At 34.2% G+C, this 27,084-nt stretch overlaps 2 protein-coding genes across 3 annotated transcripts in view; both read right to left on the bottom strand.

Annotated features, from left to right (window-relative positions):
* Positions 1-23,530, bottom strand: part of LOC142358678 (uncharacterized) — a 67,235-nt gene extending 43,705 nt beyond the window's left edge. The window contains exons 1-2 of one of the 2 annotated variants that reach the window (XM_075410180.1): positions 23,316-23,530; positions 46-791 (exon numbers count right to left, since the gene is read on the bottom strand). In XM_075410180.1, coding sequence (XP_075266295.1) covers positions 46-711 — 666 coding nt within the window. In that variant the 5' untranslated portion in view covers positions 712-791; positions 23,316-23,530. Of the gene's footprint in view, positions 1-45; positions 792-7,983; positions 8,108-23,315 lie in introns of those variants that run through there. The other variant, XM_075410179.1, reaches the window with a different exon arrangement.
* Positions 23,531-27,050: 3,520 nt separating this feature from the next.
* The window catches only part of LOC142334907 (uncharacterized), a 130,373-nt gene continuing 130,339 nt past the window's right edge, over positions 27,051-27,084 (bottom strand). Inside the window, exon 10 of the mRNA XM_075383236.1 lies at positions 27,051-27,080. Within this exon, the coding sequence (XP_075239351.1) occupies positions 27,051-27,080 (30 nt within the window). The remainder of the gene's footprint in view (positions 27,081-27,084) is intronic.

Raw genomic sequence — 27,084 nt, 5'->3', positions numbered from 1 at the left:
CTAATATGCAATGATATGGGTATACAAGTTGTTGTGACGACTGACCTCACAAACTGGGCAGATCCAGTCCTGGCCTCCCCCTGCAGTCCCGTTCTCCATGCACGACAGGTGGTAGCTCCTAGGACACAGGCTACAACTGAAGTCCGTCAACTCACGGTGACACAACCAACATGCAATGTCCTTCTGTTCCTCACTTTCCTTGTCTCCCTCTAACCCTGTCACTTCTTCCTCTTCTGCCTCGTCTTCGCCCCCGTCTCGCTGCTCCTCTGGCATCAAGTTCTCAAAACCGTCTTCAAAGTCATTGCCAACCTCGGTTACAGGAACTTCGTTTTCTTCCTCTTCTTCGTTGTCGCCAAAGTCTTTTCTTTGCTCATCAGACTCAACAGAATTATCGATTTCATCAGGTTCCTGCTCAAGTGGAGAGGTGTCCTCCAGGTTATGGGAACTCTCAGTACCGAACAAATTGTCTAAGCTATTTAAACCTTTGGGATGGTCATGGTTTTGCTCTATGCTATCATGGTTAGATGCCTGATTCAGTTGCGGGGAGGATTGCTCAGAACAAATTGGGGGTTCCGGAGATGCTAGCAGTGAAGGGGTTATGTCACCGGGAAACTCAATAGGACTAGAAATAGATATTTCTTCAGGAATGGGAAAATCTGCCTCGTCAAATGCGTCTGCAGACAAATCTTCATCTACGTCGTTCACGCTCATTTTAGTGACTGTCAAGCGAGCATTCAGTACTCAACCACTTTTTATTGTTTTTCGAATCATGTTCATAGTTTTCATTGCATCTGAAAACGAAATGCACATTAGCTGATTTTGTTTGACTTTGCGATGGCAAATCACGAGATTTATGTTACTTTCGTTCATTATGTTAAATTGCGATAAAATCAAACATGCAGGCCTTCAACATAGAAATGGTGCGTTAAAGCACAAAGCAATAGCTGAAACGAATTCACTTGTTTGCAGTGGTTCTTGCCATTAAAGGTTAGAGAATATCATTAAATGCATTCAAGTTTAACTATCGAACAGAACATAATCAGAAAAGTTCCTCCAGATTTTGAACTGGATCAAAATTTACTAAATTTGTGTCGAACAAGGATAAAAATGATTAAAATCAGCTGTTCTCATTTCAGTTCATAAGTGAGTTAAAAGTCACGTGACAAATAGTTTTGTTCAAAAGTCAAAGCTTGGCAACACGTGGCAAAGTTGAAATATAAACGTCACTTAAACGTGTTTCGCACGTTGAAACGACAGATAGACCTTGACAAATAAAAGCACTGGTAAATTTTCTCTGATTCAGATTTTAAAAATATTGGAGCAGGTTTTCCCATGTAAAATAATTCAAATTATTTTCCCTCGTAATAGTAGCTAGCTAGGTTCATGAAATTCTAATCAGACAACATATACAGCGCGCATTTTAACCATATCCGGGGCTGTAATTGGTTAAAAATACCGTTTTTATGCAAAACTCCCTTCCTTTTGTACTATTAAAAGGACCAGTAATACACAACACTCCAAGAAAAAAGCTGGACTTTTAATAAAATTGTTTGAGATAAGACGTAGTCAAATAAATGAACTTCCTCAACAGAGGTTAAAATAAAAAATACCTTTCATATTTGGTTGAAGAAACAATTTTTTCTCATTTTGAACTATCTGTTCTCAGATATCTGACATCAGTCAACCTCTTTGAAGCAAAAACAGAAAGCGCTTTCAACAAGTCAAATAAGCACTATGAATTTAACATAACTAACACTATATTGATGTTTACTGAGATCTAGTCTAACAAGGTAGCAATTTAAAACCATGCGAAAAATAGGTGACGGGTAAGTCTGCTTCTGGCGAAAAAATTTGATCATATTTTTTAAATCGCACGTGGAAAAAAAAATAGAAAAATCATTACAATACCCTGCTTCTAATTATCTACAGTCCTGACTTTATGAAGATGATTCCTCAGAGAGGCCTTGGGTCACTATCGGGTAACAAAAAACCAATTAATGTAAATGTAAAATCTCGCCAAATTAAAAAATTTTATTAAGCTAATATCAACAGCGGATCTATTCCATCCCCCCCCCCCCAACTTAGTGAGCATAAATTTTTTATGACCCCCAGACGCACGTGCTATTTTCTTACATAGTAACGTGCTATAACAACATAAAATTTGTAATTGGGGTCATAAAAAACACTGGGGGGGGGGGGGGGGGGTGGGGTTCGAAACTAGATGCCAAAAAACAATGAATAACAAATACAGGGATAATTTTACAACTAAAAGTCAGAATCCGCAAAATAATTGAAAGAATGCCCGTGGTGTAATAAGGTTTTTAAGCATCATATTAGCGAACTTAAATAATAATGACTTCAAAAATTTCGTCCTTTTGAACAATATTTCCATAACTAGATGGATACTCACTAGTACTTTGAATGGTTCTTCTTTATGACAGACAGAACTGTCATAAACTCATTTAATTTATTTCACAAAAATGAGGGTAATATCTGGAGCACAAAATCAAAAACAATTTTTCACTTAAATTATTCCCAGAGTTCACACTTCGGCATTGATAGTTGCACTGAATTTCTAACTTCTGACAGCATTTAATCACAATGTAGCACACAAAATACAATATTAAAGAGAAAAGAACAAAGGAGATTATACCTACCAAAACAGGCAAAATATTCCTGCCTTTCGAAAAAATCATACAGACAAAAAACATGTCCACGTAGAAAAAAAAGATTTAAAGAACTTTGAAAGATTTTTAAAAGAGAATGTATTTTATTTTTCCATATGCGATTAAGTTCAATTGAAAAGAAGTGCAATGAATTGATAAAAAAAACTTTTTGAAAATTTAAAAAAACAAGACAAGGGAACAAGAAAAAACACTTTTATAAAAAGCTCTAAAATATCGGCACGTTTAAATTGATATGAATACCAGTTTTTGTCAAACTAGCCAACGTATTATATAAAAGAGTTAATGAAATATTAAATTATTAGATCAGATACAAATATATTTTTTAAACCATAAAAAACCCGTGTCAACTTTTGATTTTTTTTCTTTGGTATAATGAAAAAATTCGCCGAAAACTAATGATTGAGAACTCTGGTCACAAATCTTACTCAAATACGTTTAAAGACAGTGAACGAAGATTCTTCATAAAAGCCATTAAGTTCTGGTTGAGAAACTTTTGGCGACGTGAAATAGCTAATCAGTTATTGCTAACGACTTAAATGAACAGATGCTTGCATCTTTTATCTGTTTTTTTTTGTTCGTTGAACTTTATTGACAGTGAAAAAATAAAGACGCAAAAAAACAGGCATCTCAATTTTAACTTAAGATAATTGCTTCGCAAACAATTGCCATCTCCGATAGGTTAAACTCCTGCTCATTATTGACATAGCCTAAACCTATCCTGAATATAAGTCAACAATTTTTTCAAAATTAAATTAAGTTAGGGACATTATGTTTCTTGTTAGATGAACTCATTTTTCGGATGAAAAAATGGACAATAAACCCCATTGTACTTTAGAGCATTATAATTGTGAAAATATCAAAAGTGGAAAAATTCAGTCGTGCTATATCCTTGAGAAGCACGAAATTGAGATGCGCTTCCGTTGTCTCGCCAACAATCGATTCAAGTTTTCAAGGGTTTGTTAATAATAGCAATATTCTACGTCTCCGCTGAAGAAGTCAATTGTCCAAAATTGGCTAAATAAAATAAGTAGGGCTGCTATGGCATTCGTACAATCTCAGATAAACATGTACGGTTGAAACAACCGTACAGTAGACCAGATTATTATATTATAACGCTTCCAAAAAACAAGCAAAACTTTTGAAGGGAATGGAAACAAAAGAAAACCCGAACTTTCAATTTCACTCCTCATTCAATAAAGAAACGTAAAATTAATGCTATTTACTGCGTAATAACATAAATTGACTCCTTAAGCTACAAATAATTCTCTGATAGAACAAAAATAACTCATGGAAAAACTCGTGGATCATCAACACGCTCGCTCAGACAAGTGAAATTTGATGCACCTCCGAAAAACTTAAATATGCACGTAAATAATTTCCCAAGAAAATTGAAAAACTTCTAACTGCAAAAGTTATCTTAAATTAAAAAAATCGATCTGATTTGAAACTCGATCTTTATTTCTCCTCTTGGACAATAAAAAAACCAATAAAAAACTCAAGAAATCCTTATATAAAGCACGCCACCTCAAAATTTAAGAAATAGGCTATTTTATCCGCAATTATGATAAATTTCATTGTTAGTGGAAAACAAATAAGGACGGTGGCAATCTCTAAAATCTTTTAAATAATATTCACTTACAGGGGAGAAAAACTTGGTGAAAACACCATTGCTGAGAAGGCGTTTTTTTAAGATTGAAGAATGATGTTCGTTTATGTATAAAGAAATTGTTAACATCCTAAAGAAGATCCCATCTGTTGCTTTTATCAAGACCATACAAACAAAACGGAAAATCTTTTCGAAATTTAAATAATTGAATGATATTAGCAGTATGTTAGTATGTTTGAACGATAAAAGACGTATTTAAAGACTACTCTAATAAAAGTGGTAAATGGAGACACAACTTTTTTTTATTAAATTAGAACTAGCCATTGTGTTTCCCCATGTGGTTGATATACCTTGATTGCAAATGCAGGATGGAATCAGTGAGAGCTTTATGAGCTGAGATAAGAAAAAAATAGATATAATATATCAAAATTAACAAAAACCAGTCAAATGAAGGCCTTCTAGTCTACCTACAGTGGATTAAACCAAATTAATTCAACTGTTTAAAAATCTCATTGGGAGAATAAAACTTCTGATAAATTAAACAAATCGAGCTGGACCGGAAACGTCTCTACAAACTTCAAAAAGTAAGAAATTTCATCATTAGCAAGTATTCAACCAAACTTCAGGTACAAATAGGGTCATGAAAATCAATAGCGCCAGAATCAGATTTCCATTCTCTCTCTTAATCTTTCCCTCTCTTCATTCTCAAAATGAATACTGAAGCAAGTTGTTGGACTATTTTTTTCAAATATAGCAGACGAGGATACAAAGAATACCAAGGACTTTAACTTGCTACAAAACATCAATTAGATTAATGATCGCTAAAATTTCCACCTTACGATTCGGCAAGATGTTGAAAAAATTTCCGCGATGTAATCGAGGTTGAAAAATTCAATTTGTTTACAAAGAAAAAATTTCAATTTTGAGTGAAAGCTTTTTTAAAAAAAATGTCTGTACTATTCAGTATCTTAGACATAATACAACTTTGCAACATCTTGAACTAATGCGCATTCTAAAAAACTGAGAAACTGGAGAAGCGGTTATATGACAATATACCCACAGCCATTATACCCAATTGCAGTATCCCAATGCATTATACTCAATGGTATTTTCGTTCAATAATCCAACTACAAATTAGCCGTCGCTGAGGCATGGCCATGACTATTAAGTACGTTAAAACATACCTGTAATAGCGACAGATAATTTTTAAACGGAGTATTGAACGAAATTATCAAAAAAGCATTGGTATAATGGCATTGGGTAAATTGGCATTGGGTAATATTGGCACTGGGTATATTGGAATTGGGTAATATTGGCATTGGGTATATTGGCAGTGGTTAAAATGACATTGGTAACATTGTCCTGACACCGGAGAAACGATTAAATCGTTCTTCCTTTTTGCCCACAGAGCAAGCTGAGTATTATAGTCAATTTCATGTGAAAACGTAGACATCAGTTGAAAAACTAAAAAGAATAGTTAGCTTATAGCAAATCAAAATTTAAAAAAAACCTGCTATTAAGATTTGATTGCCCAAAAAGAAGTACGTTAATGTGATAAAGAAGTACGTTAAAAAAATTTTGACAAATCCGTTAATGGATAGCAGTCAAAACTCAATTTGGTTTTCACCCAGGCTAAAATAGTTTTGGCTTATTTGAAACGGCAAGCCAAGTCAATCATTCTCATTTAAGTAAACAAAAAAGAGAAGATGGTAAACGTGCAAAAGTTTACACATAAGATTCAGCGGAATAACTTCTTAATAAAAATTCTCCTGAAAGAACCTACTACAAACATATATGAAGAGGATCAATTCAAATGGGTAGGTTTAAAAAAACATGCATGTAAAATAAAACAAATCAATTTTCTTTTTATTGGGTAGTGGCATTGAGTATTGTGGAATAATAAAAAGTTGGCGTTGCCAAAACTATCATGCAGCCCTTTAGACACATTAGGCAACTGTTTTTGAAATAATTGAAATGAATAATTAACATTTTTTAAGTGAATTGTAATGGGGCCGAAAATACTGAAAAGCCCATCAAAATATCTGCATGGACAAAATGTTGGCATTGCTTAAATTGTCATGCAGCCCATTAGGGACAATAACTTTTTTAAAATAATGCAAATAAAAATATTTTTAAAATATGAGCCAAAAATATTTGCAAAGACATTTCCATTGAAGCCTAAGATTGATAAAGTTGTAAATTTAAAGCAGTTATTTAAGAACTTCTGTCATTTAAGAACCAGACTGAATAAATATTTAAATGTATATGATCGTAATTGTTAGCTACTGGGCTAAAAGAAAAACCGACTGAAGTCGGAAAAATTGCTCTCGAACGACAGGCAGGGCAAACAATTTAGAAGGCGGCATAGGCTGGAAATTTTCGTGTTGCAAAACTTCTGCTTGGGGAGGGTTTCGAACTCACGACCACTCTAATGAGAGTTGGATGGCATTGCACTGTGTTGTATATTTGGCCATGTGCGTTCATTCGCTAACTATCGGTTTCATTGTAGCAGGTTTTATTGCACTAAATTTCTCAATGCTCGCAATTCAAATCATTCAATGTAAAAATTCCAGCGGGAAAAAGTCATTCAATAAGTTAAATTGGAAGAATGTTCTACAAGAAAACGGTTAAGCGAAAACTTTGCATAAAGACGCACGTTTAATAATTGCCTCAAACTCTGTTCGACAGCAATTAATAACTGCTAAATTAAGAATTTTCATCCATTTTTGAAAATGTGCTCATACCTCGGACAATTCGTACATAGTTACATTGATTAACTAACAATACAATTAAAAGACTAATTTTTCAGCATTCTTTCAGGTGTCATATTAAAAAGATGAGGTACCGTTATTCCATTTTGAGGAAGCAAAGGAAACATCCTATCTTATCAAACAAGTTTTGAGATTTTACAAAAGCAAATCGTTAAATTCCTTTTAGCAACACTTCAAACAGTATCATAAATAAACACAGTGTCCTGCAATGGTTCTCTTGGTTTTTTCCATTGCAGCCTTTTACCTTGCCGCCTTCTGGAGTTCTCTGCATCAGGACGACTGAGAAATATGCCGGAGCTCAACCCTCTACGATTGCTATCGTCCCTCTGACACAAAGGCCGAAGGCAATCAAGGCAAAACTTGAATTTCAATGCTATTGGGAACACCGAAACTAGAGCGCCTGTGTTTTGTTGTTTTGCTACGACTATTTACGAGGAGACAAAACCAGTTGGTGAGTCGAACCAATGATGCAAATTTACGAAGAGGTACGCAGAGCCCTGTCAGTTAACTGGTTAACTGAATGGTTCGACTCGTAGCTACCTCAGAAAGAAACGAATTCCCGTTGCTGATCATCACCTGCCAATTCATGCTACAGTCATTTGATGTCATTTGGATGTGTTTGTGACCTAGGTTCCTGCAAATCATCCGCCACAATTATCTAGCCAAGTCCAGTGCTACGAAGTACGCCATATTCATTTGGTTAAAAATGGAACGCGCGTAGTTATTTTGTGCGACCTTTTCTCAGAGCGGTTCGATAGCAATCGTATCGGATTTTAAATTGTGTTGTATTTGGTGTTTGAACTGTTGGCAAGCATGGTAAACTGACAATGAAACAAAAATGCAATTTGATCACGTTTGTTATGTGATCAACTATGTGAAAAGCTGAAGTGACAAGTTACTGTTATTGATCAGTACTAACTTTCATTGGGGTCAGATGAAAATTAGAATTATTTCAAAAGTTGATGGAGAATTTTGTGTTTATTCGAAGTGCCGATATTTGTTATTGAAACGAAAGAAATGCTTCTTTTGTTAGCAAATTAATCCTTATTCGGCACGGAATTTTAGCGAATAAGAAACGAGCGATATTCATGTGATTTATTCAGAGCGTTCCCTTGTCCGCATATCTCTCACTACACAGCCTTGTTCTACACAAGCTAGAGAGAAAATGAAAGAGCGTAAAGTATATAGCATATAATCTATCTCGCGCGGCGTCACTAAAGCTAGCAAAGCACACATTTTACATATAGTACTCTTTACATATAACCACAAAGCAATTTCTAACGCATTGGTGATAGAAAATGTGCTGCTTTTATCCACCGTATACTACACAGAATACGTTATATAGACTTGTTCAGCTTTCAACGCTCTCTAGCAACGCTTAGCTCTACATTGCTGGCACGATTTGCGTTCACAAGCTCTTCACGTTGCGTTGCTGTTCAAATTGTGTTCAGCTAACACGCAAAATATAGTGAATGCTTGTGTTTGCCTTTAATTTGTGCTCTTTCTTGCCTATTTCGTAGCTCGTTGCTGAATAAATCAAGGTTCAAAATGGGCTAGAAAAACGACCCTTGCGCAAAAGCCCGGTGTCTAATATGGGATTGATACAATTTTGAAATTTCATTTTGTAAATAAGGTGAAGAGAGGTGGTGGGTGATTCAAGGGCCACTGAAAGGTTTGTACCCAAAAAGCAAGACGTGCTCCTTCCATTTGCATTAAAACTAATGAATCTCATTTCTTTTGGTCACAAATTTCCTTTTAACTGCATTTCACTTTTTTGGAAAAAGTTGTTTCCCAAACGTTCTGCTTCCATTATTTGCAATATAACTGACATTTGAATCTGATTTTCTTTGATGATTTTTCTTTAACTAAACATTTCATTTTTTGGAAAAACTTGTTTTCATTGTCTTATATAAAATTTGTTCCAGCCACTATCAAGTTTCTACATGAAAGCTAATTAGTCACTCAAAAATCATAAGCAACTATCAAAATCTTTCCGGTTGTAATTGAGCTTGTAATGAACGTCTGCTATGTGCATAGGGAACCATAATTGAGGAACATCCTGATAAATCCGTCTAATTAATTTTGCACCCATTTATTCGCAAATACTGTAGAAATGGCTATTTGTTTTTTAACACCATTGGATATCTATTTTTATTTCTAAGCGCAGAACTAGACGTAATTCTTCGTGAATTTCTATTGTTACGCTGGGTGATCTGAATAGCAGTATCTTCTTCAAATTTCGGATGCTCAAGTAATTCCACGGTTCCTGACAGTTTTTAACTACAAAAATTTTTATATAGTTCTACAGCTTGAGGTTATTTCAACGATTGGAATTTCTGATTACAACGCTAGCTGCTACTACTGGTTTTCAAAAAACTTCAGAATGTTTACCGAAACATTGCGACTGCAATAATAAACCGCTGACAGTTATAAGGGTTCCCAAAAAAAAACGTGTAAAACTACTTTCGATCTAGCCAAAAGCGTTTTATTAATGGATCATGTTAACACTGATATCAGTCACTAAAAACGCCAGTATAATCGAGCTTTTTGAAATACACGGTTAAATATCACACAAATACACACACATCATAATCAGTTATCTGCTTTTCATCAGGATTTTTAATCGACCTCAAAACAACAACCCTGAAAATGAAAGCTCTTAAAGCAAGCAGATTAAGGATGTCAATAGCTGCCTATTAAAGTGATCGAGGATTAGACTAAAATAATATTAATTTCAAATTTTGTTTAAACGTGGAAAATCCCCGGGTCGAAACTGGATGGTTAACTTGTAAGATCTTGCAAGTTTCTTACAAGTTCTTATAAGTTTACGCATCGCCATGTAAGTTTACCAACGAACTTATAAATTCTTACACCTTTATTAACTAAACCTTACAAGTTCTTACAAGTCAACGTGTCAGGACAATTTACCCAATGCCATCATACCCAATGTACTTTGATACTTCCATTCAATAATCCGACAACAAATTAGCAGTCGTTATTACCCGGGTCAACGATCATACAACTTTCTTTGATTTCGTACTAGGTCATATATGATTCTTAGTAATCATACTAGGTCATATATGATTTGTATGAATTCCTGGTAGTCATACAAGGACCATATATGATTTCCTAGAAATCATACAAGGATCATACAAAAAAAAATTCAAAGACTAAAAACTGTATAATTTTGATTTTCCATTGAAGTTGAAAACATTTCTTGGATTTCATACAAGGTCATATATGACACATAATACATTGACTGGTGCCAAATTCTCGTATAATGTAGTCAGAGGACTTATTAAATTATTATATCGCATGTGCAATCCACATTTGATTCTTTGTGTGCTCTAAAAGAATAACTTTATGGTTTAAACGTATTCAGAAAACGAATTTGACGTGACATGCAGTTTTTTTCTTGATTAATTTTTTTTATAAATCAGCATTTATGTGTATAAACTGGCCTCAGAGTATGTCAAAAATTTTGTTATTTGTTTGGACTTACTCTTTTATTTTGTGTCCAACCTGCAATTGATATTGTACGTTAGGGTCTTTTGGCGGATCAAAATGTGATGCCGGGGAATCATATAGGTGATGCCCTACCGAATAAAAACAAAAAACATAAATGATTAAAGATTTTCAAAAAATAGATGTATGATTCTTGGTATTCGTACTAGGATCATATATGATTTCTTGGTAATCATACAAGGATCATATATGATTTCTTTGGTTTCATACAAGGATCGTACTAAGAAATCAAGTATGGACAGTATGAAATCATATATGATCCTTGTATGAAATCAAAGAAACTTCAACCCGGGTACCCTATGTTTTAACATATTTAATGGCCATGGCCATGCCTCAGCCGCCCGTGGGACTTGATATGAAACTATCACAACCGAACATGGGATTAAATTATCCGCTTGTTAAATCATACGTGTAAGAGCTACTTTCTGCTAATTAGTAGTAGGATTATGGAACAAAAATACCAATATGAATTGGGTATAATGACATTGGCTATTTTGGCATTGGGTATTTTGGCATCGGGTATAATGGCATTGGGTAAATTGTCATGTAACCACAAGTCAACCATCCAACTTATAAGTTCTTAGAAGTTTAATATTCGGTGTTATAAGGCTCTTACCGGTTATCCCTGCTTCTTGCCTAATATCGGGAAAAACATGAGAATTTTGAACATGAATGTACACATAGTTTTGCATCGACACTTTTGATCGATAATGCGCTCTAAAACAATGCAGAGATTCAGCTTATTTTTTAAATCGAATTTCGTGGAGGCAAAACTTTGTGCTAGCACCACCAAGACAATTGAGAATCAATCGGGGGGGGGGGGGCTGACTTATATGAAAGATCGAAAATTCAAACCATTTAATTTTCGTTATTTAACGATTAACTTTTTCTTTAAAAAAGCGCTGAAAATATGTAAGAAACGCGCTGAATTTTCAGCGGATTTCTTACATAATTTCAGCGCATTTTTTCCTAAACTGTCTATTGCTACAATTCGAGCTAAGTGGGAAGAATTCCAGGAATCAATGGCGCAGTGGATTGAGTGAAGGTTACGGCACCGGAGAGAAGGGTTCGATTCTCAGTGATAGCTTTTTTTTGGAAAACTCCGTGGTTTTCACTGCGTTTCTTGTAAAATTTCAGTGCATTTCAGCACAATTGAGCGCATTTTATAAAATTTTTGCGCTTTTTGAAAAATCAGCGCAATTCAGCGCATTTCCTACATCATTTTTCTCAACCCGGGTACATCACAGGGTAGTTTGTCCCATTTTTTGAATAATTCCATTTATTAGCCTTCTGTTAGCGGTTCGCTTAGCTTTAGTTTCTGTAAGAATATTTTTTTGGTTCTCTAATGGTTTCCATCATTGTTTCCGATGACCCCATTGCTTTATATATGCAGAAAATATCATCTTGAACGGACATTGATACCCGACTAATCTTTCAGTCTATAAGTTATAAGTTTTTTTGCAGACAAATCTCGATAAACAGAACGTGAAACTAATATAAAAATTAAAAATATTTTAGTGTCATTTATAAAGGTATGAGGTTCTTGACGAGAAATAGCGAGCAAACAGCAGTTACCATTGTTCTCAAAATATCATTAAGTTACTATTCGAATGTCAAGCGTGAATCTATTTCAAATTTAAGATATTGGCTGCTTTGTGAAGGTTTTATGGTTTTCGCCCAGAAAAGAATATGTAGTCAACTTTCTTTCCTGTTACTGCAATAGAAGAGCTCTGTTTTGTTTGCATTGAACCTGAATGAATTTTTGTTTAATAAGGCAAATAAATCAAAACTTTCTTATCTTTCCTGATAATTTGTCTCTAGAATCTTCAAATCTCCTTAAAGCTTGTATCTGCTATCGGCATTAGGTATATTCCGTTTGGTCATACCCCTCCCCCTCCCAGTGTTTTTACGCCCGCAATTACAATTCATGTTATAGAGCACTACAATGTAAAATAGCAAGTGCATTGGGGGGTGTAGAAAATATACACACACTAAGGTGGAGGGCCAAAACAAAATATATCCCGGAATTATTTTAAGGTTACGCTAATTTTTGTGAAAAATTGTTTAAAAAAACCGACAAATTCAAGGGTCCTAAAACTGTATCACGGGGAACTGTAATAACAATTTTATCTGAAACGCTGAGCCATTTTTAACACATTCTCTTCTTCTTTTAAGAAAAGACTCTGGATGGTCAGTTATAGACTTTGAAAAAAAAACATAAACCGACTAACGTAGCCTGAATTTCTCTGGAGGGACAGGTGGGGGGCAATTTTATTTTAGAAGTGTAGCAAAAGTAGGCAAATCATTTTATGGGTGCAAAAACTCGGTACGTTGGTGGTTCGAACACGAGACCTCCAGGATACACGGCTTTGAGAATCAACCTCTAACAATCGGTTTTATATTAGTAACAAATTTCATTCCGAAATGAGAGCAATTGAAATCACTAATAAGTGAAGCGAGAAAAAATGATTTGAGAAACCACAGAATCTTCTACAACAAAAGCGCAAAAATGGCCAAGCTAAAATTTGGCATACAAAAAACCAACACGTTTACAATAATTGCTGACTTCAAACTTCGTTTGAAAGCAATTAAAAACTATGTTTTTTTGGAATATTTGACGTGCTCGCGGGGTATAGACTAAAGGAATAAAAGTTGCTTAGGATACAAAAGGAATAAAAGTTCTGAGTCAGGGCCGCACTTTCATTAGATCATTAGAGTGTCTCGCCTAAACACAATTATCTGTCGAAAACGTTTACACAAAAAAATTGATCACATAGTTATTGATATTATTGGAAAAACGCTCACTCATGAACATGGTTGTCGATTGGTTCATAATTCATACGAAAACACAAAATTTTTCTGGCAAAACAGTCCGAAATACAAATTATACAGGAGTTGGACATTAAACTAATTGGTTTACGTAAAAACCGACAATATCAAAGAAACCCGTTCAAAATATGTTCAAAAATTTAGAATATCAATTATATAGATTTACTAGTCAGAATCAAAATTTAGAGAATTTGCTTGCTAATTTGTGTCACAGATGATAGTCTGATGAAAGTTCAAGGACTGGTTTATGTTCAACGACCTTGAACCAGAACTGAAATAGACACGCGAGGTTTCTCTGTTCTTGCTAAAAATTAAATATGTCCTCGAACGCTAAATCTCGACCAAAACAAAGTGAACATTTTTGGATAAAGCGAACGAGTGCCTAAAAAATAGAACGAACAAATTCAATCTATAACATATTGGAGAACAAACTATCTATGCCTAACAACTCGTTTCGAATTAAATAATCATTTCGGATCGCAATTACTTCCAAATCGTAGCGTTGGAAAAACTCTGTCATTGAAACTAAAGACTAATTAAACTTTCATGGCAATAAATACTGACAACAAACAGACTTATAAAATGAAAATGCTGCTTTGTATAATTATATGCGTTCACAAAAACTAAATTGTACGTTCTATGTAATAAAGAGCAGTGGAGGACTGACGAAATTGTTTAAAACGACATATTATAACTTCAGTGATTGCGAGTACAAAGACCACTTTCTGCCACAAAAAAGAACCGGAGTAAAAACGCCATGCTACTGATATACAATAAAAAACTTAGGAGAAAAAATTCTCCAAATATGTACTGCACCATAGGTTATCGTGCTTAGAAATTGTTAGCGTGCTTGTAAATTCAGTTTTTAGAGTTTGGAGGGGGCTTTCCAACAGGACGACGTATCAAGTGGACGACAAAAAATGTTTCAAATGGACGCATTTATTATTAAAAATCACAAGGACCCCCATGATATATTCCTAGTTAGCGGGTCGGGATCTTTACTGTTTTGCCCCCATCCTATATAACCAGTATTTTCCCACCCCCAAATATGTACTTAGGTCCAAAGAGATCCCTCGGTTTAGTCATAATAAAATTCATAATAAATTGCCGACACCGGTAAGCGACTAATTGGACGTATTTTTGCTTCAATTTGCTATAAAAATTAGTGCTGTAAAGCTTTTCCTTTAAAAGACAAGCGCAAAAACAGTCAAAACGCACAGTATTCTTTGTATCCTTACATTCAAAGTTTAATTACAATATCGGTCTTAATTTCAAAACTTCGCTGCTTCAATAAATTGTAAACAAGGAGGCTCAGGAATGCGCGTTCATCAGCCTCGCTCATCCGACCTCGCTCATCCGCATTCTGGCATAAATGTCTACCAAATGAGGAACAGATAGAAAGCCCCATAAAATTCAAGTAATTTTCAAAAAAAAAATGTATGAACAATAAGATCGCCCCCAAAGCAGAAAACTCAGTGGAGTAAAAACTGCAGCATTAAATTGATGAGATCAGCCATTATTATTAAAGCAAGTCAAGACGAACAAAAAATCAAACAACTAACAACACATTAATTACATCCAAGACTTTATGTCCATTAAAAAAACTTAAAAGCTAAGTCAAAATTGCGTCAGAAAAACTGAAACTAAACGAAACAAATTGTGATTCGCTAGAAAAGATACGGGACCACTCCATAACAAAACTCTGAAACAATTAGACAAAAAAGAACACTAAAATCAGCAAAATTGAAAAATTAGCTTTAGTTTTTGAAAAGAATTAATTTCAAAGTAATGAAAACCATTAGCTAGAAAATGAAAAATTTAAATTGGTTCGTTTATTCGTCTAAATGAAGCGCCTGAGACTTGTAATCAATCAGAATTCGTGTCACGTCAACAAACAAGCGTCAAATTTAGACAAAACTCAAAAAAAGGTTTACAGATTTTTGTAAAGTTGCACTTTCCCTCAGCAACAATAATGTCATATCTGACCTGTATTAAACAAGACTAGGTAACAAGTAGACAAAAAAAGAACAAAAGTTGTTTTAGGTAACAAATAGACAAAAACGAACAAATAATGTTTTTTTTATTTTTGAAAACAATTGTTTTCAAAGTCATGAAAGCCATCAGCTATCTACTCAAACCAAAGTATATGCTCATTTAATCCTCCCTAAAAAGCCAATGAGACTTGCCAAAATCCAAGAAATTTCATACGACCAAAAAAAGTAAGAACGACAGTCAACGATAAATGTAAAAAATCAATTAAATTCTTCGAGAAAGGGATGTCGAAGGCGGTAAAACAATAATCAATGCCTTTAAATGTTTTTATATGATCAATTGTCTCTTATCTGGAACGCCAATAATGTAACATGTGAACTTTCATAATGTGCTAACGTTACAAAACGAGAAAAAAAAAGTGAAAAATGGGCCAAAGCCTAAAAATAAAAAAAATGTGAAAACTAGTAAAATCAAAGCCAGAAAATTATAACTTAACGCGCAAAAAATATTAAGTTGTAATTCAATAGAAAGAAGAGAAAGAAGAAGCACTCTGTCTTTGCTGATACTGAGCTACAAGTTGACCAAATTTAGAGAAAAACAGTAGCAACGTTCAATAAGCCAGTGTTTATTTGAAATTCAAATACTTTCACAAGTCAAAAACGACAAAAATGTTTCCAGTACAGAAACTAGATACAGTTTTTCGGAACTGCTTATGAAGTCTTATTGGACCTTTCAACTCTGAGCTTCGATTTGAATTGTTCTTTCTTTAACATAAAAAAATCAGAACTTTTTAAATAAAAAAGACCGACTGAAAACAATTCAAACTTTTTTGGATTGTAACAGTCCAAGACTGGACCTAACTCAGCCCTGCTGATGCTGTTCGTCCATCAAAAACAATCAATTGTTTCGAATATTATAGAACTAGATAATTTGTCAGTAAAAGATCAGAAATGAATATTGCGCTTTTGATAATGATAGAGTAAAATTAGCAAAAACCGGCTGAATTTTATTTCCGGATTGCTCTCAATGGAAGCGGAAAAAGAAATAGCTCCCTTTGTAGCTTACAAAGATTGTGTTAGTTGTTTTTGGGTGTGTGCATGTGGCAAATTCAGTCAAAGTGTACTAAAGAAGCTTATTTCGGTCAATTTTTGATGAAAAAGGCTGAATTTTTAAATAAATGACCAAAATTTTAGCCAAAAATTTAGCCAAAAATAAATTTGAAATAGTCAACAATACTTTTTATCTTTAAAAATAAAATCAACAGTTTATTATTAACAATTTTTACATATTTTAGCAAAAGTTGACGAAAATTTCAGCAAACATTCCAAAAAATGTGAATAGAAATAGTGCAAGCCGGTCTAATTTTCACCAAAGATAACTTGCTCTAGAAAACTAAATTTAAAAAAAATCTTTTTAGTTGCATAATCTACGCTGGACTGGCTTTTTAATGATACCACTCACAACTCTTTACGATGAATATATCCAACGTTCAAAATTGCTTAAATGAAAAAATCACAGTTGAGTAATTAGTTCCCCCTAACCCTCGAGAGGGGTCGGAACAATAAATTAGCTTTAAGCACAATGGTATTCGTAAGCGTACGAAAAGCAAACAATATCCTATAACATAACCGACTAACATAGGTCGAATTGCTCTCAGAAGAAGGGCGAGCTGATGGATTCGTCAGTAGCTAGCCACAGTCTATTGAGGCTAGCTTTAGCTTGATTCGGCTCTGCAGCTGTTAGTTTTCTAGCCTTGTTAGTAAATAAATCAAATGGAAAAACTGATATTTTAAAAATTTGCAAAATATTGCAAATTTTAAAAGAAAACCTTCTAGATTTCGCAAAGAAAACCTTCGCAGAGAAAACGTCCAAAACAATATTTTGTCTCTGGAGTTATGTCAAGTAACCAATCTGCAGGACTTGAAAAACTTCTTTGGACAGTAATGATCGTTGACCTCAGAAAAGCTCAAAAATATTCAAAAACTTTGAAAACAACCGAAAATTTTAACACAATTTTGCTAAAATTCAAGATACTAAACTCTTCAAAACCACTTCATTGTCTTAAGAACCTATCCAGTACCCATACTTTAAACTCTTAATAGTTTCACTGGCTCATAAAGATCAGTAAACTTGGAACATGATAAATTTCCAAAAATTTGAAAAAAAAACTAAATATTATCAAAAAACTGATACAGATGGAGTCATTAAAATACTGTTAAGCATTCCATTAACTCGAGAAACTATGCAGAAAACCAGTCTATCATCAAGCCTTGGAGTATGTCTCTAGGACCCTGGTGGCGGAAAAATGATTAAAAAATTCAAAAGAATTAAAAAACTTGAAACTGCTAATATTTTTTAAGAATGCGGATATTAACAACTTGAAAACATTACATTACATGTAGAAGCTATGCAGTAACCTATAATCAAATCTTAGAGTAGGTTATGTAGTTCTTGAGGATGGAGAAACCTAAAAAAAGACAAAAACATCAAGAAACTTGAAAAAAATTGCAAGTTGCACAAAAAACTGTTAAAAATTATGATAAAAGAGTTGAAAACTAATCCGTGGCCAACAATCTTTTCCAGTAACTTATTATCAAACCCTAAAGGAGATTTCAAGGTATGCTGAAAATCCTGAACAATGAAAATATCAAAAAAAAATAATAAAGCATAAAATAATAAAGTAAATAAAAAATAATAAAAAATAATAAGTTTTGTAAAAAAAACTAAAATTCAAGGTGTTGAAATCTTGAAAAACATTCCATTATATTTGGTTACCATTACATTACCAAACTATACAGTAACCTAATGTCGAACCCTACAAGAAGTTCCTCGGCTCTTGAGGCTGGAGAAACCTAAAAACTGACAAAAATTTTCAAAAAAACTTGAAAAATGCAAGTTTTATCAAAGTATTGCTAAAAATTGTCATATTAAAGAATTGAAAGCTATTCCATGGCAAAAAATTTTCAATAACTTATTATAAAACCCTTAAGGACGTTTTTTGGTCCCTAGGTCTCTTGAAAGACGTGAATAATGAAAAATAAATGTCAGAATTGATAAAATTTGCACATTTTGTCAAAAATGCTAAAATTCGTTAAAATGTTGTTACCATTCCACTACCATCAGAAACTATGCAATAACCTATTATAAAACCTTATATAAAACCAACAGTGGAATGGGGGAGGCAACAGCGTTTGGGGAGGACGGTTGGGGGCAATAGTGGGGGGTCAACAATGGGGGTGTCTTCAACCTCTAAGAACCGCCCTTCACACCATAAGCATAAGTCTCCAAAACAGTTTGAGCTGAGCCAGAGCTGAAAGGCTCTAAGAGCGGGGGCAGTAACAGAAAAGATCCAAGTGCCGGTGGACGCGCTTCGCGCGCGATAACTGGTGTCCTGTTTTTTCACCCCTATTCTTTTAACCCCGATTTTTTAACCCCTACGTCATTTAACCCCTCAATTATTTAACCCCTATATTGTTTCAACCCGATTTTAAGCTCCTATAATTCAGGATAATTAAGCCTCAATTAATTCAATTTTAATTGATGGAGATTAAAATGGGGGTGAAATGACTGAGGTGTGAACATACTTTTCACACCTCAATCAATTCACCCCGATTTTAATCTGTAAATTTATGGACCATAAATGTCATGGACATAGAGCTAACGACAAGATAGTTTAATGCAAAACTATAACAATTAGCGAATTAGTTATCTCAACTAATCCTTAATGGGGCAATTAAAAGCAATTGAAAAGTGGATGGAACTCATAAACATTTCTTGTTTTTTTTGCATTTTGAATTCAGCATGATAGCTGCCGACTTTGAGTTTACTATTTCTTCAAAAAAAAACAAAGAAATATTGGTTGTAGAAGGTCATGAGTTTAATGTTAAAAGATTAAATAAGTTTACCACTGCCTGGAATTGCTCAAAATATCAAAGTTACAAGTGCCGCGTTTCCGCTTTAACACATGATGACCGACTTATTCGAGTAAACGGTGAGCACAATCATAGTGCTTCGATTGCAAAGCCGGCCACACGAAAAGTTATAAAGGAGAATAAAGCCGAGTGAAAACATAACACCCGCAGCAGCCGTAGCTTCCGCAATTTTACCAGTAACTGACGTTCTTTCGATCCAGTATGCGTTGCCGTCAAAACCAATACCGTCTCGGTATTGCCCCTGTTTGTTTATATGCCCTCCTTCCCAACAAAACGGAAAAAACGTACAGCCGATTACTTGATGCCTTAGACACCTTTGCCCCAGATTGCAAGCCGGATAAGGTTCTGTTGGTTTTGAAATTGCCCCTATTAATGCCTTTCAAAAACATCATCCAGCTTCAATGTTGTTGGGCTGTTATTTCCATTTAACTCAAAACTTTGTTAGAAAAATTGGAGAACTTGGACTAAAAAAAGCTGGTGTCAGAAAATCGTGAAGTGGCCCTGGCGCTTAAAATGATCCCTGCTCTAGCTTTTGAAAAAAACGAGCAAATAAAAAAATCATTTGAATTGATTGTCGAGGAAATAACTAATGTGGCGGATCAGCAAAATTTAGATAGCTTCGTTTTTGAGAAAATAGACGAGCTTTGATTATCTTTCCAAACATATTATATCAAGTGTCCGCTATTGAATCGTCCTGCCACATTCCCCCCACAACTATGGAATCAAAAAGACGCAGCCATTGATGGAATTGCCAGTACAACCAATGCTGTTGAGGGCTGGCCTTATGGGATACAAACCTTATTCAGCGGATCTCATCCCGGAATTTGGAAACTTTTGACTAATTTACAAAAAGACGCTGCGGTGCAAAAATTAAACTTTTTGAATGCCTCATCTGGTCACAAATTCCCAAAGAAGAAGAAGTATGAGAATTTGAAAAGGAAAGTGCAAAACTTGATGCAAGTTTACAGGGATGAAACTGATATTCATTTTTTCAGGGCTATCGCCAGTTTGACTTAGTTGTGTATTTATTGTGTATTTTATTGTGTTTGTTTTTGTGTTAATTTAATTTCGAAATCCATCTTAATATTTTTGAGTCGGCGCCCTCCTTGAGTCCTCACGGAGTTACGTCGAAGCCTCATATCATGACTCATTAGGGAATTTGATCCCGGGCGCTAACCCTATGATGGGACCCCTAATTGGGAACACAGTTTTGCAACATTTAGATATGAAGCTTGCACAGCGTAGCTGCTAGCAAAAATATCAATCTGGATTTCATTGGAAAATCTGTTAAAAACACGGTTGAATTTTATTTTGAATTGCTATTTTATGCTTGCTCAGAAAGTAGGTTTTAAAATTTTGCTTACATCTTTTCATTTGAAAAGTACCGGTTCTTCTGTCTTCTAGACTAGGAGAGTTTTTGAACTTTTTTGATTCAAATCAAAGTGCAACATAAAAGAGGTCAGACTTGTCAAGTGTTCTTTTTCGATCAAAGGCATTGTTCTAAAAAGCAGTCTCGTCATTATTCTTTGATTTGAAAGAAACGCAAGCTGTTCAATGCAGCACTTTTGAAGGCCAGTAGTTTTGTGTTATTTAAGTCCTTTGAACTTTAGCTTTGCTAATTGTTCTTTTGGATGCCGAAATAGATAAAAGATTTCGGTGTTAAACCGAATAAATTGCGGGGTGAATAAATTGCGGGGTTAAATGACTGAGGGGTGATTATATACGGGTTTAAATTATAAGGGGTTAAATAAATCGGGGTGAAAAGAAGTAGAACCGCGATAACTAACCCGTTGTTTCCGCATTACATCCCACAATGTTGAGAGGCACGGTCTTGGACAGTGGTTCACTATCGCTCAAATGCTCTGGACCCGCTTAATTGCAGCCTAGTCTCATTATGTATATACACTGAGAGCGTAGCAAAACACGACAACGATTCAAGAGCAATAACAGACTATGAATTCAACTGTCGTCCATTTGAAACAAAATATCCTTCTCCATTTTACTTGTCCATTTGAACAGCCCCCAAGTTTTGATTCTATATCACCAAAATATAAACTTTCTGTGACGACTCAAGAGAGAGCACATTGACACTTTTATTAAATAGTAGATACCGCTACTTTGCGCAAATCAAAGTTTTGGTAGATTAGAATCAACACGAAATCTAAATTCGCTTTACATTAAAAATTTGAAATACCGACAACCGATTTACATTTGAAAATAGAAGTAAAAGAGTTTCCGAATACAAATAAAAAATGTATACCATCAATAGTCACTTGAATGTCAAAATTTTGCTCTTTAAGTCTAATTTTTTTGTTTTTATCAGCGTATTTTGAAATGGAACGTTTTTCCTTTGAAATTTGTCCATTAGCTTATGAAACGTTAGCTTATGTCAATTTTATGCGACGTGCTCGCTATAATCACCATCAAATCAATACACATAAATGGAATTGAGGTATCGACACCGCTTTCTTAACAACCTGGCACCTGTTTGTTCTATAAATATAAAAACAATTGGCCACCAAATTTAGTCGAGTGTTTTGTAAACACTAGACACCAGATTTTAAAAAATTACATTATTTTTCAAAGAATTATATATCAGAACGGTAACAGATCTTGTGTATTTCAGTAAAAAACATCACAATTTTTGTTCCCCAAATATTTCGCGCAAATTATGTTGCTAAAACGCATTCATGAGACGTAACCGGGCTGAAAATTGAATTAACAAATGGAAATGACAAAAATACAAAGCCGGCTTGAAAAACTTGGATTTCCTTATCAACAGAAACATACTGACTTCAATTTGGAAAATTGTTTTTGATTCGTGGTAACGGGCAGTTAGATAGAACTATAACAAAAAAAGCTCGAAAGACAAATATCAAAGTTGACAGGAACTTAACTCTCTTCCAGAACCACCGTTTTAATACCGATGGCACTATTTTTCTAACGTTCTATTACTAGTAAAATTCTCTCATAGATTTGCACGTTTTATGCTGCAGTTATTTAATACTGGTTGTTTTCAATAGTCATTCAACATTAATTCAAAAATATTAGAAAAAAATGTCACAATTTCAATTTTTTAATTTTTAATAGTCGATAAAAATGTGAATTAGTAGCAAAACAGCTTTTGTTCTCAGCTGTCAAAAACTGACATCATCTAAAATTAGGTTAACGAGTTATTCTGATCGTCAATATGGCTTCAATTCCGTTCATATATTCATTGTAGGGTACTAGTTGTCAAAAACAGCAGACTTAATGATCCACTTTCAATGACACGCGGAACACTTTCACTGATCCATAGGGAAGTTTTATCAGTTTTATCTTTTTAATTACGCTATTTTCAGCCTTACTAACCTACGTATGACTATAGCTACCTATGGTTGCCTATACGAAACCAGCCCAGCATACAGCTAGTATTCTGCACCAGAAGTGTGACGTAATAGTGGGATAAAATAGGGATATGACAGGGAACTAGTTTCCCCCAAAAGCTTCCCTCCAAACAAATCCCCCTCTACTATTACATACATATGCAGCCACACAAGCATACATTAAGAAGAGAATGGAGCAAGATTTTCTTAGCTTAACAATTTAAGGAATAACACTCTTACACACGTACACTTTCAAACAAAAAGGAGATACAGTGTTCGTTCTGCGCAAAGAAATCCCCTCAATTTGTTCACGTATCCAATTCAAACCGCGTACATGTTCCATAGCGGTTCTGTTCAATATTGGACCAAAATTCAGCCGCGGTTGCCAAGGATACGCTTTTGTCACAAAAAAACGGCCACCGTGTGTTTTGTGTTCCCATAACACAATTCCCCCTTTATTTTCCATTAGACAAAAGCTCCCTTACATAAATTTTAACACGACTACCACATTCCCACTTATAGTATTTGTAATGTATAAACACAAATATATGTGGGAACAGAATGTATAAAATATTATATATGCAATGAATAGAAACATAGTAACTTACCGCATTGCAAAGTACAATATAGCTGCTGCTTGAGTCCTACTGCACGTCACAAGGTCTGTGGAAAAAATAGTAGATTTGCAAGAAACGAAATGGGGAATATATTTTGGCCACTGTTTTTTAACAACACTCGTTCAAAAGCTTCTCAAGTTATGCTTTCATTCTTTCTATGCGCTGTATGTGTTTTGAGAAGTCACATAGTTCGGTTGATTTTCAAAATAGTTTCGCACACCAATTGGCTTTGCATAATAACTGCACATGAACTGATTTCGACTTTTGAGAAAACTTTCTACATTCTATGAATTGCTGTTTTGTCAAATAGCAATCCATTGAATGCGCTTTTTGATGATACCTTTTCTTTTAAATTGCTTGTTGTTTTTTTTGCACTTGATTGTTTCCAATTCGTGAAATAATAATAAATTTCCAAATGCATTTTAACTTCATATGTACTTTCATATATACTTAAACATAATAAACTTCAGTTATTTGCATTAGGTTGTGAAATGGAATTCAGGTCGCCTATGATGTTTCCGAAACGAGATCTGATTTCCGAAAGTTGTCGACGTTTGTCGATTATAAATCACCTGATTATCATCCATTCATCCTGTTAGTCATATTGATCTCATAAATGATTTCTCTTTAATGATCTCTTACTAATCATACAATGATCGTACAAAAAATATAGCTTATAACTTGTATGCCACAATAGATGCTCCTTGTATGATTACTAAGCCGTGACAACCCCCGATTGAATAGTATTCGTCAGATTGTCGTTAGTTTCTAAATAAATTGTAAAATCAGCTGCTATAAATGGCCGAACTCATCAAAGGCAAAGTATGCGAGTATAACCCTGCTTTATATTTCAAGTTTATCTTCTGTCTACTTGCAGCCAAAGTGCCTTCGTCTGTCTAACTGTGGTCTTTTCTCGGGTACCTTTGAGTAAATTTAATCTTCATTTAAGAAAAATTAAAGAAGGCTGATACCGAATCTACCGATAGTACTTCAAAAATATATGCTCTCTGACATAACAAAGTTACTATCGCAATGTTTTATTTGAGCACAAAAACGATATGCATTGCATATATTCTAAAAACTGTTTGACTTCGAAAATTTATCAATTGCTTCTAGAACACCCGAGTCACCCATCATACAACTTTCTTTGATTTCATACTAGGATCTATTATGATTTCCGGGTAATCGTACAAGGATGAAATTCTTGGGCTACAGAGTAGGATTATATACGATTTTTTGGTAATCATACAAGGATTATATTTTGTAATTCCATACTATGATCATAACTGAATGGACGTTTTCTGCTAGAGCCCCCCCCCCCGCAAGTAAATTAGGCACCTGCCATTAGTATACGTTTAAATACTATATGTATGTATTTTTTGTTACGTGTGAACACGTCTGAATAGGCATTTATAGAACACATTAAAAAGCAGAAACTATAAATTAATAAGTGCATATTAATAAAGCACTGCATATATTGTAAACTTTGGATCTTTTCAACAATTGCCCCTTTCGGTACCTAGTAGAGAAACACCCTCTTTCTTTGCTACACGTTTTCACAATATTACTTGGCCTACATTATAGATAGCCGAATATCAGTTTAAGCGCATACCTCTCATGCGCTGCGGGATGTAATCTGGCAATCACGGGCCGATTATTATGGACAGTTAACAAGTAAAAAAAAAGTATGGACAGTATGCATCAAATAGGATCCTTGCATAAAATCAAAGGAACTTCAACCTGGTTCCTGCTCATACTTTGGTGGGGGGAGGAACTATATAATCAAATGAGTTTACCAGTGTTCAATAAATTCTGGCCCATCGATACATTCACCGTAGAAGGCTCCGAGTGTTATCATTAGAAAAATCGTTCAGCGTAGAACAATAAAAGAAATTTTAAATTTTACATGTCCCAAGGAGTCATCGAGGATTAAAGTTGTGTAAAAACTTAACTCATTTTCCATGTTTTTGTTCATATGTATTTTCTCGACAACATTGCTGGAAAATATGTTAAATTGTTAACGATAGTGATTTTGGTTTTACATTCAAAAAAACGAATTAAAGTTGTGCTAGTTTTTCGCTAATTTAACTGAAAAACTATCAAAAATGGATAATTTGTTGATATTTTGACCTTAATTGTGAGATTATCCTTATCCATAATTTATATATTTCCATGTAGTTATATATTTCCAAGTATTTATCCATATATTTATATGTTCCTAATAGATTACCAGCAGTAGCAAGACTAGTTTCGACGGCCGTGAAGTAATCCGATTGTGATCACTCGTTGTATTTTTTAAAAATATTTTGCATATTTCTGCTTTTTTAAATGATAATAACAAAACAAAACAACTCAAATTAGGGCCTACTAATGTCAGGTCCAATTGGCTTTCTAAGGGGTTACAAGGAAACCTATCTAGCTTTTTATCAAAAGCTTGTTGTCGTTTTGACATTTTAAAACAATGGGTTATTGAGCTTTACTATTTGTTCTCCTTTTGGTCAACTTGTAAAGGCAAGCAAAGATCGCCCGAATAGAATTTCTAATGGAATCCAAATTCATGTTAATTGCAGTTTTACGTTTTAATTAATGGTTTTTCAACTTTGATACTACGAGTTTTCAACAAAAAAAAATCAATTTTTGAGCATTTTCTTATTTTTGAGGTTTCCCCTTTAGCCACATTATTGGAATGTGCTATATCACCTTATTGGCGTGAATAAAAAGGATGTACAATTGGACCTATCAATTTTCAGTGAATAAATTATGGTTTTAATGGCTTTGACTCCGTCACAAGAATGAACAAAGGCTAACCATGCAAGAACAAAGGAACCTATTTACTGATATCAGTTGATGGCTAAAGTTTTTAATGACTTTTAAATCGAATGTTACAAGGAGAATAAAGATGTATTTTTGACATCAAGCTTTCCTATTCTTCTTCGACAAAATTTTGCCTAGTCTCATTATATACATGTCACATTATTGGTGTTAAAGGTAGGCACAATTGAACATAACTAAAAAATTTAGTGCATTGCTTATTGTTTTGACAGCTTCGACATAGGTTTTTTTGCAAAAAATTAAAAAAGGTTTCGACTTTGTCTCTAACTTTACTTCTTTTTGTAGACTTGAAACAAATTTTGAACAATGGCAGATCTCAAACGTTTTCTTGAGAAATAAATAAACCTTTTATGATTTCGGTTAAAAACTAACGTTTTTATGACTTTGAAATAACTGTTTTCGAAAAAATGCAAACGGACCTTTTAACTTAGCCAGTTGTTCTTTTTTTTGTCTACTTGTTACCATGTCTCATTATTCAGAAGTCAAATATCATATTAATGGTTTTCAAAGAGAGAGCAATTGATTATATCTTTCTATTACGAAATAGATCAAGGTTTCAACAAAATCGATACCGTCTTCTCGAAAAATTTCCTTGAAACTTTGTTTTTCGTCTGTCTTTGTAGTTTGTTTTTGTAGACGCACGACAAATTCTGGCAAGTGAGAGGTCTGAATGTCTTAGGTATGAATGAAGAAAAAAACCGCTTTAAAGCTTTCAGTTGATATCTAATGGTTTTCATTATTTGAAATTATTTGTTTTTAAAAATAAAAACGTAATTTGTAACTTTGCCGCTTTGTTCTTTTTCGTCTCGTTCTTTTTGATATGAAAGCTTTAGGAAATCAGTCTGCAAAATGGAACAAAGAGATTTCTAAATTTCCACTTTTTAGCATGATCCGTCAAAAATTCCTGCCTGGAGTTATGTCAGCCTAA

Source organism: Convolutriloba macropyga, chromosome 2 (genome assembly GCF_964194025.1).
Source record: "Convolutriloba macropyga chromosome 2, txConMacr16.3, whole genome shotgun sequence".
Classification (NCBI taxonomy): domain Eukaryota; kingdom Metazoa; phylum Xenacoelomorpha; order Acoela; family Convolutidae; genus Convolutriloba; species Convolutriloba macropyga.
Note: the sequence above shows the minus strand (reverse complement) of the source record. Positions and strands in the feature narration are given on the sequence as shown.